Source organism: Cryptotermes secundus, unplaced genomic scaffold, assembly GCF_002891405.2.
Source record: "Cryptotermes secundus unplaced genomic scaffold, Csec_1.0 scaffold116, whole genome shotgun sequence".
In the NCBI taxonomy this organism is placed as follows: Eukaryota; Metazoa; Arthropoda; class Insecta; order Blattodea; family Kalotermitidae; genus Cryptotermes; species Cryptotermes secundus.
Genome location: NW_019732857.1, coordinates 415,672 through 428,297, shown reverse-complemented (window position 1 = coordinate 428,297; position 12,626 = coordinate 415,672). Strand labels below are relative to the sequence as shown.

The window sequence follows — 12,626 nt, the reverse complement described above, 5'->3', positions numbered from 1 at the left end:
TGTAAAGCGCGGCCGACCGGTAAGGCTGACAACTTGACCGCCATCTGTATGCTGATTGTCTAGATAATATGGCCCCCCCGACATCTCACAAGCCTATGGATCTTCACGTCCTGTTACAGGGATACATTTAGCTTTTTTTTTATATATTTCAGAAAGCATTAAGTATAATTTTATACCATTCTTGTATTAAAATGTAAATTTACACTGTAATATTTTTCATAACCTATATACTTATACTGATGTGGAAAGCAAATGGAAAAACTACCACATTATCACTTTTCCTGGATAGTCTCGTTCCAAAAACAGAAGATCGCGTTAAGTGGAGGAACTGTTTTGGAAGAGATTGTGGACCTGTTGTCTGACAGATTACTGATGAATGAATGAATACTTATACTATCTGATCCACATGTGCTGCTTGGGTTTGGCATTACTCAAAAGCCAAGCCCCAATGGCAATGCTGTGTAGTTTCTACTCTGAACGAGCAAATCACTAGTTATTCTAGTTACTGCACCGGAACTGAGGAGAAGAACAGCAGGCCTTTATAAGATACCTGTATTTTAGTCGCTTTCATAATTTGCATATGGTTTCAGTGAAAGACATAAGAATTATTAATAACCAGACGCAAGCATTCTGTATATGCAGGAAGGATTTAATGTAATTCGTGTGATAATTAAGCCATAAACTGACCCTTCGCTCTCAGTTCTGTGATATTATAAAAAGAAATAAAAAGTAAAATAAAGGTATCTCTGTAACGGGTCGTGGAGGTCCATAAGGTTGTGAGATGTTGAGGTTCCCACATTTTCTAGATAATCGGCTCATAGATGGCGGTAAGGTTGTCAGCCCTACTCGCTGGCAGCCCTTTACCCCGAAGAATATTCAAAGAATATTCCTGGTACCTATTTCTGTTAGATGCTGAGTCAACCCCAGGGCCATAGTACGGCTGGAAGGATTAGATCAGTTGAAAAAATTCAATGACCTCATCGGGACTTGAACTCGCGACCTTCCGGCTTGTAGCATAGTGCCTCAACCAACTACGCTACCGCATGCCTAACCTTATGTAAACTCGTGAGATGTAAGAAAACAGAGTTACAAAAAAGGAATTTGATTCGTGATATTAGTTAAAGTTTGTTACATTTACATTTACATTGTAAATAATATTGCGAGAAAGTTAAGTTAGTTCTTGTAAGTTAATGTTTAAAGGGAGACAGGAATATATTTGTAAAGTGTTGTAATATGCTAATTGTACCATGTAACTTGACTCCTTTCGATATTTGTCAGGACAAATTAGAATTCAGATGACGTATAATTAGAATCTATATGTAATATACCTTGCGTAATTGTAGTTTCCAGTTTCTAGTTGTCTGAAACTTGTGGCCGAGAGACAATAAAACCTTTATAGAGTATGAAACTATTTATACTGCATTATTTCGAAATATACAGATACAATTTTAATGCATATGGAAGAGCAACTTATAAGAAGTAATATTTTCTTCGTGCAGCATCTACAATTATCTAAAAGCTTAAATACCAACTTCTTTATTGAATGTGAAACTTACCGGTTCCCACTAGTAAGATGAGCGTGATTAAGAGATAAACTTGCGTGAAGGTGACCATGGTTCTTGTGTTGGCGATCTTCGGTCCTTAGAAGTGAATATTATCGGCTACTTCTCATGTTGGGGTAGGAAATGAATTATTTTATAACGAGGATTCTGCGACCTCTTGACAGCACTGGCCAGATGATACTAATACGACATGCAGTCTTGGGGATGCTGCACATGCCTGTCCTCTAGTAAACGTAACTGCGCTTGCGTCTGGCAGCAAATGCCTCGTACAAATCAAAACCAGAGTAATAGCGTGCTTCTACAGGGCTAAGAGTTTATTCATTAAATTATAATAGCAAACTCATTATATGAGGCAATCAGGTGCAGGTGGCAACATTATAAATTTTGCCTTGCACGTGTCGTTTAGAGGCAAAGGCTGTACAAATTCCTGGAGGAAAATAGACAAATAAAATGTAAAATATAATGTCATCTCTGAAGTGTTATGCAGTTAGCTCATCATGAAGGGCTAGTGGAGGACATTAGTAAAAGTTTATTAAGTATTTAAATTACCCTTTTGTAAATATTTTAAACTACATGTCGGATTAACTGTCGAGGACTACAATGTAATTACTGATCATGCTGAAAGCTGTGATTATATTATTCATAACAGCAAATTGAGGGTTAAGGTAATAATTTTCTCTGGCAAACATAGGCCATTCATAACACATGAAAAGTGTCACACACTAATGAATAACTTCACTACAGATTATCCGATTTGATAGTATATAAGAAGGGACGCTTCATGTGCAATTTAAAGCAGAATATTTTCGAGAATCGCTGCTGCTTATGTAAGCAACAACATGAAGAAATAAATTTAATTTAAAGAATGAATATTTCTGCACACCATTCCTGTACATAATGAACTGAAAAAGAATTAGAATTTCGTTAATGGTATAATTCCCTTTTTGAATATTCTAAATTATTCAGGAATTCAATATGAGCTAGTATACCAATCTAAATGCAATTCTACTATTGCGTCCCCCACTTATATTCAGTCCTTGTGACATGTCTCTCAAACTGACAACTTTATGCAGAATCCCTGTAGGTGAATGGCTACTATTTTACTAAAAATTTCTCTGTTTGCTTCTGGATTATAAATGTACACACTTATTATTTTTTGTCATAATTTGTTTCCATGAAAGGAATGACATTTCTTGCAGTATTTTTTTTCTGAATGTTATTTAAAAGAATATGTCTTGATACTTGTACTTCTCTCGCACGTTAGTTCTGACATCACCGACTGTCTATATAAATATTTGTAGATAAAAGTATGGTATATTGCTAGCCCAAAATTGCATATTCACTCCTTGATTTTATAAGAATATTCTTCTTTCTTCTTAGGCTACAGACAAGCATTTTTCTATAAAAGAAGAACATTTTAATTATATTCCAATTCGAATGTTACTGTTGCAGAGTCAGTTCAAGAATAACATCACAAAGAATTTTACAGCACTTTTCTATAAGTTTAACATGCTTGAAAACTAAAAACTTTTAGGAGGCACTTCCATGGATGTGCCATAATAATCCAGATACGAATTTAATGAAATAGGATATTCTGTATAAGAATTATCTCAGGCAAAAGACATACCACGTAAATTTAATAAGGGATTTGAGACTAGGTTATTTACTTAAAAAATATTGCGGAATACACTTCATTTTATATATATATATTTGTCTTGTTCTTCGGCCCTGAAGATCGAGGCTACATGTTCCTCCGAAATGTTGATTGACATTGAACGGACGACATGGATTTATATCCCAGAAGGCAGAAATCTTTGTACAGAAATAAATTAAAATAGAAAATCGAGTAATTCTGGGCCACATTCCTCTCTTATGATATGAAATTAAGTGTCTGTTGTCACCCTGCTCCCTCTACATCTGTATCCCCCTTTTCAAATTTGAACTATTGGCTATCAAAATGGCTGACGTGGAAATGTTTCCTTTGGCTCTCTATTTGATTACGATAATTGATTAACAGGCATAGAAATATATGTGAAATAAGTTTTATAGTTCAACAATTGCGGCGATGTTGCGAACTCTTCAGACAGAATTTGTATTTATGTAATAAATTCTTCAAAATAAAGTAATTTTTAATGTAGCTTCAGGCAGATAATTATACGCAACAGGAATAGGCACTTTCGCAATTCCTCGAAATACACGATATTCAGAGAATGAAGGGATTCCGAAATATTCGTAAGGACTTACGAGTTAAAACGTTCTGAATACCATTACAGTTTTTAATCCCTTGCATTACTGTTCTGCCTGCGGGAGATTGAATTTTAAATATTCGTGAGAACTGTGGGCGGATCCTTGGCTTTCATATTTTACAACAAATGTCATTGGCGACATGAGTATAGCTCAGTGGTTTGGCGGATCTGCGAGGGATTTTAGATGTAAATGGCGGATGTACTGAATCCTGCCAAAATATCGGTGCTTTTCTCACAACGTAATGCAGCACCTCCATAATATCTTTCAACTCGTTGTGATGAATAGAAGAATTCAGCCTGAAAACTCATCGAAAGTCTTCCTGTAGGGACACTTGAGAATTGCCACATTTCGTACTAAAAATGCTTTAACACGAAGAATGAAATATATATAAATTTAAACATGAAAGAAGTTACACAAATTATTTACATTTAAGAAGAAAAATAAGTAAATAATAAAGAAAAATGGAACTATTTCTGGTGTCATGAGGTTTACTCGTATATGCATGTATCATTATCTTCCCCTTAAAATATAGTCAATTTCTTCCTAAACAAGGATTTTAGTTTGTACTCTTGTCGGGTGTTCAGAAACTAAACTCTTTCTTCTATGCAGTCGATAGGAAATGTCTTTTTTTTCTGTGGCGCTACAGCCCCAGTTTGGGCCTAGGCCTACCTCCATGAACTCCGTTCACTCCGTTCCATGCCCTGAGTGGGATTCGAACCCACGATCCCGGCTTCCGAGCGAGCGAAGACAGTGCATGCCTTAGACCGCTCGGCTACCGTGACCGTCAGTGTATAAGAATAATATATAAGAATTCAGTTCGTACCTCACAGGAAACAGATCCGAACCCACGATCCCGGCTTCCGAGCGAGCGAAGACAGTGCATGCCTTAGACCGCTCGGCTACCGTGACCGGCAGGAAATGTCTTAGTACGTATATATATAAATTTACATTTTTTTTTGACATAGGAAACCTTGAACATAAGAGAACATATGAGAGTTACTTGAAGGAAATCCAAGAGATGAACGAACTATACAATGAAGCCCTTCAATTTTACTGTCAGAGACGTAATAAATTAGTTTTGTTCCTTCCGACATTTTCCTCCTTCGTGCTCACTTTTGGAGGAAAAACAGTACATTAATTTTAGCTTTTGTTTTGTATTTTTTTGCATGAATGCTGATTACGCAGAGTTAAAAATTCTAGTTCCTTTATGAAATTTGACTCTGTTCCGATAAATTAGAACCTCAGCTGTGTAAGGGTTGAAAGAGACATAATACATCTGTAGAAAAGTTACAAGAGAATGAACGAATTTCGCGACTGCATGTTCTTTTTGTAAATAACAAAAACCGAGTTTGATATCGAATGCCCAGATTATCGACCTAGTCATTCGAGGTAAGGGAACGAGGCCATAGAGAGAGAAGCACCAGACTGTGTTAGTCCATTGTGAATAGATTTAATTGCATTGTTTCAAAATCTTTTAAGAAAATATAGTCTCAAATATAAGATAATATGTATACATGGAAACTTTATGTATCATAAAAACTACCATAAACACTGTCATAATTTTAAAAGGAATATATTCCGGAAAAATGGTCTGTGGCAGTTGTAATAGCCTACATATTCTAAAACATGAGAAAGAACTGTAACACCTATGCAGGAAAGTGCTTGTTAAGGAGTGTGTGTGAAACATACTAAATCATTGGAAAGAAAAATGCAAGTCATTAACAGAAGGTTAACATGAATTTTAAAAAGGACATTCAAATCTTGATAGAACATTTACTATTTAACATCAATAGACAAAAAGGAATGGTGTAAGTTTAGCGAAAATATTGTGAATATATTACGAAAAGTGTTTCAACAATATAATGGGATAAAAGCTATCAGGCATCCAAAAAAATGTACAAAATAACAAAGCGAATATTGAAACTGTTGAAATATGCTTACAGAGGCGAATAGTAGGAGTTAACACATCGCGATCAGAACGTGTAAAGAAAAGAGAAATGAGTAACCAGAAAGATACAGAGAGTGTTTCAGGCTACAGACTTAACCAGGTTACTACGTTGATCATCATCATCATCAGTAATCTGTCAGACGATAGGTCCACAGTCTCTTCCAAAACAATTCCTCCACTTAATGCGATCTAGAGCTTTCTCCTTCAAATGGAAAAACTACCACATTATCACTTTTCCTGGAGAGTCTCTTTCCAAAACAGAGATACCATGTATGCGAGATGTTTCCTCTGGAGACGAAACAGTCCGGAGGTAAACTACTCCCCCAATCGGATCTCCGGGGGGGGGAGTGTTTCTAGAGGAAATGTCATTAATAAAATAGATACTGGATGACCTTGGGGACAGAAGAGGATACTACGTTGAATAATGGGAAAAAAAAATCCAAGATTTGAGGTTTTCACGGTGGTGACTATGAAGAAAGAAGTTTTCTGAGATATGGCACCGTGTAGATATTGTATTAATCGACGTTTCGTAGGAACGCATCGCCTCCATCTTCATGCTAGAAGAAAAAGGGGGCGGATTTTTTCTTTTTCTTCTACCTTGAAGATGTATGCGATACCTACCTCCGAAACGTCGGTTAATACAATATCTACACGGAACATATCCCAGAAGACCGTTTTCTTCAGATTTATCCTAAATTTAAGCTTTTGATACAGTAGAAGGAAGGAATGCAGGAAGATGTATAAAGCGACGGCTCGATGAAAGGAAGTTTAGTGGAAACGGAACACGACAACAGCTGACGTTTACGATGATGACACTTTATCTGAAAATATTTTAAATTTCAAGGAATATTTGTTAGAAAGGTTAGCAGACCTTATAATTCAGTCCGACGACACAATTACAATCGATTCGTCTTTCTGCTCTTTGAAGATCATGTATCAAATGTAAAATATACTTCAGCAATTAATAAGGTGAAACGGATAAACTTGAGGAACCTGACTTGGTAAATTTGGAGGTGCCTTTCCTCTATTTTCCTACATAAAATAAGGATTGCGACGCAAAACTTCAGGCGCGGGATATGCAAAGCCCTACGAAGTTACTGAAGTCTAAATTAGACGTTCAGTAAACAACGATTGTGGTATGTTTGTTGGTTAATTATCAGATCAGGTCAACAGTGTGGGTAACTTCATGGCTGTCGAAGTTAGTGCGCGGTTTTGTTCATGGTTTTCTGCCTTATCCTTTAAGTCTTTTTATTTGCCTCGTGTTTATGTTCCTGGCAAGCCTCTACAACATAAATAATGCATTTTCTTTACAATTCCTCGTACTGACCTGGCTTGAGGTTGGCAATTTGATAAATGTTTAGCATTACGGAAGAGCTAGTGTTCTGAGAACGAGAATCTTCATGTAGCGACTAGGCTGAAGTCAGCTGGGGTTCTGACACTCCCCTGGGCTTAGTATTAAGAACTAAAACTTTATGTGCAGGCACCTCACTTTTCAGTTACCCTCGTGCTTCAAGATTAAGTAGTAAATCTTGTAAAATTTCTTGCTAGTTAATTCTTGGATATCGTACGAGTTTTTCTTTACAAACAATCACGAACGTACTATAACTTCGTCATATTTTGTTAATGTATGCTGGATTTGGGGCTTCCACTGCGGTGGCTATGAAGAATTCTACGTCCTGCGATATGATGCCGCGTAGTTTGGTGTAAGTCAGCAGACGTTTCGGAGGAGTGTATCACCACATTTCTGAGGATTGAAGAGTAAACCAAGCTTGAAGCTATTAAGAAGCAGACAACTGCAGCTTATCACATTATATGGCTCACATTGAATTACGTCGTATCAGATATAGTAGCCTAGAGTAGCCGGGGTAGCGCAGTCGCTATAGCCATTGGCTACCGGCTGGACAACTGAGGGGTCGGAATTTGAGTCTCGGTAAGGGCAAGAATTTACGCCTCTCCATGTCGTCCACACCGGCTCTGGAGCCCAACCAGCCTTCTATCCCGGGAGTAAGACAGTCGGGTCGTGAAACTGAACACTCACCTCCAACAAGTACCAAAGTCAAGAATATGTGGATCTACACATCCATTCCCCATGCGCCTCCATGGCGTGGTGCTTAATTAGTTAAACACGGTAATAAATTTGTCTTTGTATTTTATTCCCTGTATTAGGAGGCGTGAATTTTATGTGCTCGTAAGAGAACAGAATTTAAGAAGTTACAAGTATTTGGAAACAAATTTGTTGAATATATTTTGACATAGGAGTAAGCGAGATGTTCAGGATTCATTTTTAAACTGTGCTCTTTACGAAAGCCATCTATCTACGCATTATTGTCAGATTGTTTTAATGTAGGTAGTTGCGGTGAGCTTACAAATGTCTGGGGTGTGAGAGAGAAGTCATGCAATGCACAGTCCTGGGAACCCATAAGCAAGGAGGTTACTTTGAGGCCGAGAAGGAAAAGAGTTAATATTAAATATGAAATCTTGGCTCCAGTGGCTTACTTCGGCATGAATAATATTGTGGCCTATTTGCTCAAAGCAAGAACTGGGCAGTGCAGTCAGAGAAACAGCTGTTGGTAAGTAATGGCCCGTACACCGGCAGCAGAGGAAAGCGTCATGTACGCTGTGACTTCACGCAGCAATAGGTAAGGTGCTGCAAGCGGCGTTCTCNCGCTGTGCCCTTCCTCTTCGTAATAATAATAATATAATAGTAATCAAAGGAGAGGAAGACGAAGGGCGCGGTGCAAAACATATATCTGCAGCAAANCTGTGTGTCCGTACCGCGCTCGTTGCTACGTAACCATGCGGTAAACATATATCTGCAGCAACGAATACGCACGCAACAGAAGAACCCCTTTCTAAGCAACGGCTCGGTAAACAGACAACAACAGGAATTTCTGGGAACAGTGTTTTCTGCCAAATCCGTGCAAAGGGGTTATAACGAAGAATTCAGTTGAGAAAAATTGAGTGCAGTTCCGGAATTGGCAGTTTCAGCAGAGAATTGAGAGATTCGGCAGTCGGAAGTGATTGGAAGAAATGGCAAGAAAGGAATTAGTCTGTGAAAAGAAGACTTCATTAGTGATTAGAAGTAATAGTGAGACTGTTATGAATTCGTTGACAGGAAACGACTAGTGGAGAGTGTAATAGACTGAGGACACTGCTGTTTATGTAACGGTGAATTGTGAAGCTTGGATATACCGATATAGCTATAATTGTACATAATTCGGATTGGTCGAACATAAGTCTAATCATCCAATCCATACCTCGTCTACAGTCACAATCCTTTCATGTGACAATATTAATTATAGATTCACGGTTACTACTAAGACTAATACTGCCAGTAATCTACAACTACTACTACATGCAGTCCTCCTTGTGGTTGCAGGTATATGAAAAGCAAAGCAACAGGTACATCCTGACGTTTAATTATTTCCTTATATCTACCGCTCATTAATACCATAAATGATAAACACTGATTTGGAGAAGTGAGGGAGTCAATTCCTATAAAAGGATATCAAGCTTAAACTTCATTTGNTTCATACGCCTCCTACCATGCTGGTGTGGTGGTCTCCAGGTTGCCGACAAAGATGATGGGTAAGATTTGAGGCTTTCACGGCGGTGACTGTGAAGATAGCAGTCTTCTAGGATTTGGCACCACATATACACGGTGCCAAATCCCAGAAGACTGCTTTCTTCATAGTCACCGCCGTGAAAGCCTCAAATCTTACACTTTATTTTATTTATTTCCTCAATTGAGGAGGATCTCATCTTGAGACCGATGTATGTGTGATTACAGATACATCTTCACTTCTAATAACTGAGAAAAGTATAACAAAGAAGTGTGTTTTCTGAAAAGTCTGAAGTTAATATTTCTGCGAAAGAAATATAGGAAATACATGTTCATAATCGGATTTCTTGTTGTTCTTTATTCTTCTATGTATGAGTCAAAAAGTGTCTTTGAAAGCTTCATTATATTTCCTCCCGATATTCTATTTCCTTTGTCTTTTTGTTCCTGGAATTGAAGTGGTCACATATAATTTTAGCTTGAAGATGATTGTTTGTTGTTTAAATTTATTTGTGTTTGTCGTTGAAGTAATCATTCCATTTGAAAAACACAACAGGACCCAGAAACGTAAGAGGCAATTCTGTTTCATGAGATTATATTAATTAAACACCACTAAGGAGCACGTTTGGGAAGCCTACAATGTCAATATCATAAATGAAGTTGCTTTGTACTTAAACATTCTCATAATTGAATGCTGTAATATTGGTGCACTCGATCGGACACGGGGCCTAATAAGGAACACGTTTACCCACGCATTCTTAATATTGTCCCTTGTTGCCTACGTAACGCGAAAAGTAAATTCACGAGNATAATTTTAGCTTGAAGATGATTGTTTGTTGTTTAAATTTATTTGTATTTGTCGTTGAAGTAATCATTCAATGTGAAAAACACAACAGGATCCAGAAACGTAAGAGGCACTTCTATTTCATGAGATTATATTAATTAAACACCACAAGGAGCAAGTTTGGGAAGCCTACAATGTCATTATCATAAATGAAGTTGCTTTGTACTTAAACATTCTCCTAATTGTATGCTGTAATATTCGTGCACTCGATCAGACACGGGGCCTAATAAGGAACATGTTTACCCACGCATTCTTAATATTGTCCCTTGTTGCCTACGTAACGCGAAAAGTAAATTCACGAGGGTCTCGGATTTGGCGAATACGCTTATTGGACCATCGCTTTTATATTTGCAAGTACATTTATTCTCAACTTCACTATTACAGTTACTTGCACTGCTGATCTTGGTGAAGTGTCATGATCCTTTTGTCGGATGCGGGGTGGCTTATGCTCTAGTCGAAGCAGGACATTTAAAACGTAAACTCGGACTGACTAGTGAACATCTTTTCCAAGGGTTCCGTTTTATCCTCTGATAGTATTGTGGATATCATTTAATTTCCGGGGAAACATATTTGTTGTTTCAGGTATTCCTATGCAACTGTCTACTGGTATTGCCTTTACAACGAAGTATATATTTTATCGCAGCCCTTGCCTATTAAAGGACGTGTTATCGACCGGCTCCTTGGCGGAACGCCACATTATGTACATATATATATAAGTTGATATAGACCATTTAAAATGTCATGTTTTTTTCACGTAAATAGAGAAATGTTTCGAAACAATGAACTAATTCGTAAGACACAGTTTCGTAATCTGTTACTAATAATATGGTTTGAAGTGTAAGTAAATACAAGAGATTTGTATAATATAGGTACTGCTCATTGTTTCGAAAGTATGTTCTGTTAGCAGCTCCATAGTTGTGATCAAAGCTTAAACATATAGCTGACCTGTACTTTCCGAACAGGAAGAGACAAATCGGTAAAAAGAAAGGTTATCCGTCTCCTGTTCACAAGACAAAACACCAGAAACTTTCAGTGAGTCACTGAAGCATGTCACAGAAACACAAGGGACTTGCTTCTCCTATCCTTCCCAACAAGGGTAAGCCTGAAACATTGCATCTTTCGTTTCCTTCCGTATTTTTAAGCTTTCCTGCTCAGAAAATGTGAAGTTCTTCCTCAAACCATAAGACGCAAACACAGAATCAAATCTGAACTAAATTCATTACGTCAGGATTTCACCAAAGATTCAATTTAATGTCCGTTCTCAAATTTAAGTTTTGATACTGCACGTGGTATGTTTCTTTGTCGAGTAAATCGAAATAACCTGATCATATCTGTTATCAGTACTGAGATCACCGATAAGCTCATTAAATCGAAGTAATTTTAAGTGAAAGAAATTACTTGTTACTTTCAGTTCTAACTGATAATTTTGGAATGGAATTCTTTTGCAGATTTTGCGGTAGAGGGAACGGAAGTTCGGCTTCTCTGCAGTAAAAGATGTGGATAGTTAAAAGTGAGTATATTCATGAAAATAATGCATTGCTCTAGAGGTAGAAATTACTAAATATTTACAAGTTGCACGCCTGTGATATACTTACAATTGTATTAATCGACATAGATTGTTAAAAAATTTGAGTCCGCAATAAGACATTCCGCTTGAAGAGTTATATTTTCTGGTATATAATTTCATGTAGTCCGCTTGAGGCAATATGTTACTCCGAAACGTCTCTTGATTTTCAACGAACTATATGACGTTATATCCCAGAGGATGGAATTCTTCATAATAAACTCTTTGAGATTCTAAATTTCTGAGTTTCATTTGTTCCTGCGCTACGATGCTTTAGAAAGTTAGTTTCATTAAATTGACACGTAACTTCGGACTTCCTGGCAACTAACTTTAGAAGAGAAAAAGAAACGAATTCATAATTTTAGTTCCAAAGGATTCTTAAGTAATGAAAATTGTCGCCTCATGCTCATTTCCTGGCACACTTTTATACATAAATGAAAAGATTTACTGAAGGAATTGAGAGTTTGTCCTGAAGTGTGGAACTGCCACTTATTTATATTTTTCTTCTGTTCTGTATATAGTTCGACCACAATTAATCATTATATTATCTATATATTATTCTTTGATTTATAACAAAAATTAACCTATAATTGCGTGGTTATATTCCTATTTGAAGTCGGTCACGGTAGCCGAGCAGTCTAAGGCATGTACTGTCTTCGCTCGCTGGGAAACCGGGATCGTGGGTTCGAATCCCACTCAGGGCATGGATGTTTAGTTTGTGTGTGTGCGTTTTTCTGTGTTTGTGTACAGGTAGAGGCCTTGCGACGAGCTGATCACTCGCCTAAGGAGTCCTACCGATTGTGTAAGATCTAGAAAAACCGAAGTGAACGGAGAAGTTCATGGAGGTAGACGTAGGCCCACTGGGGCTGTAGTGCCAAGGGGGGGAAAATTCCTATCTGGAA

At 37.4% G+C, this 12,626-nt stretch overlaps 2 protein-coding genes across 2 annotated transcripts in view; one reads left to right on the top strand and one right to left on the bottom strand.

The window, feature by feature from the left end:
- Positions 1–1,733, bottom strand: part of LOC111867761 — a 134,348-nt gene extending 132,615 nt beyond the window's left edge. Inside the window, exon 1 of the mRNA XM_023857902.2 lies at positions 1,557–1,733. Coding sequence (XP_023713670.1) covers positions 1,557–1,614 — 58 coding nt within the window. The 5' untranslated portion in view covers positions 1,615–1,733. The remainder of the gene's footprint in view (positions 1–1,556) is intronic.
- The window catches only part of LOC111867781 (slowpoke-binding protein), a 274,904-nt gene that overhangs the window by 191,292 nt on the left and 70,986 nt on the right, over positions 1–12,626 (top strand). Inside the window, exon 11 of the transcript XR_004513370.1 lies at positions 11,609–11,670. The gene's annotated coding sequence lies outside the window, so the exon portion shown is untranslated. The remainder of the gene's footprint in view (positions 1–11,608; positions 11,671–12,626) is intronic.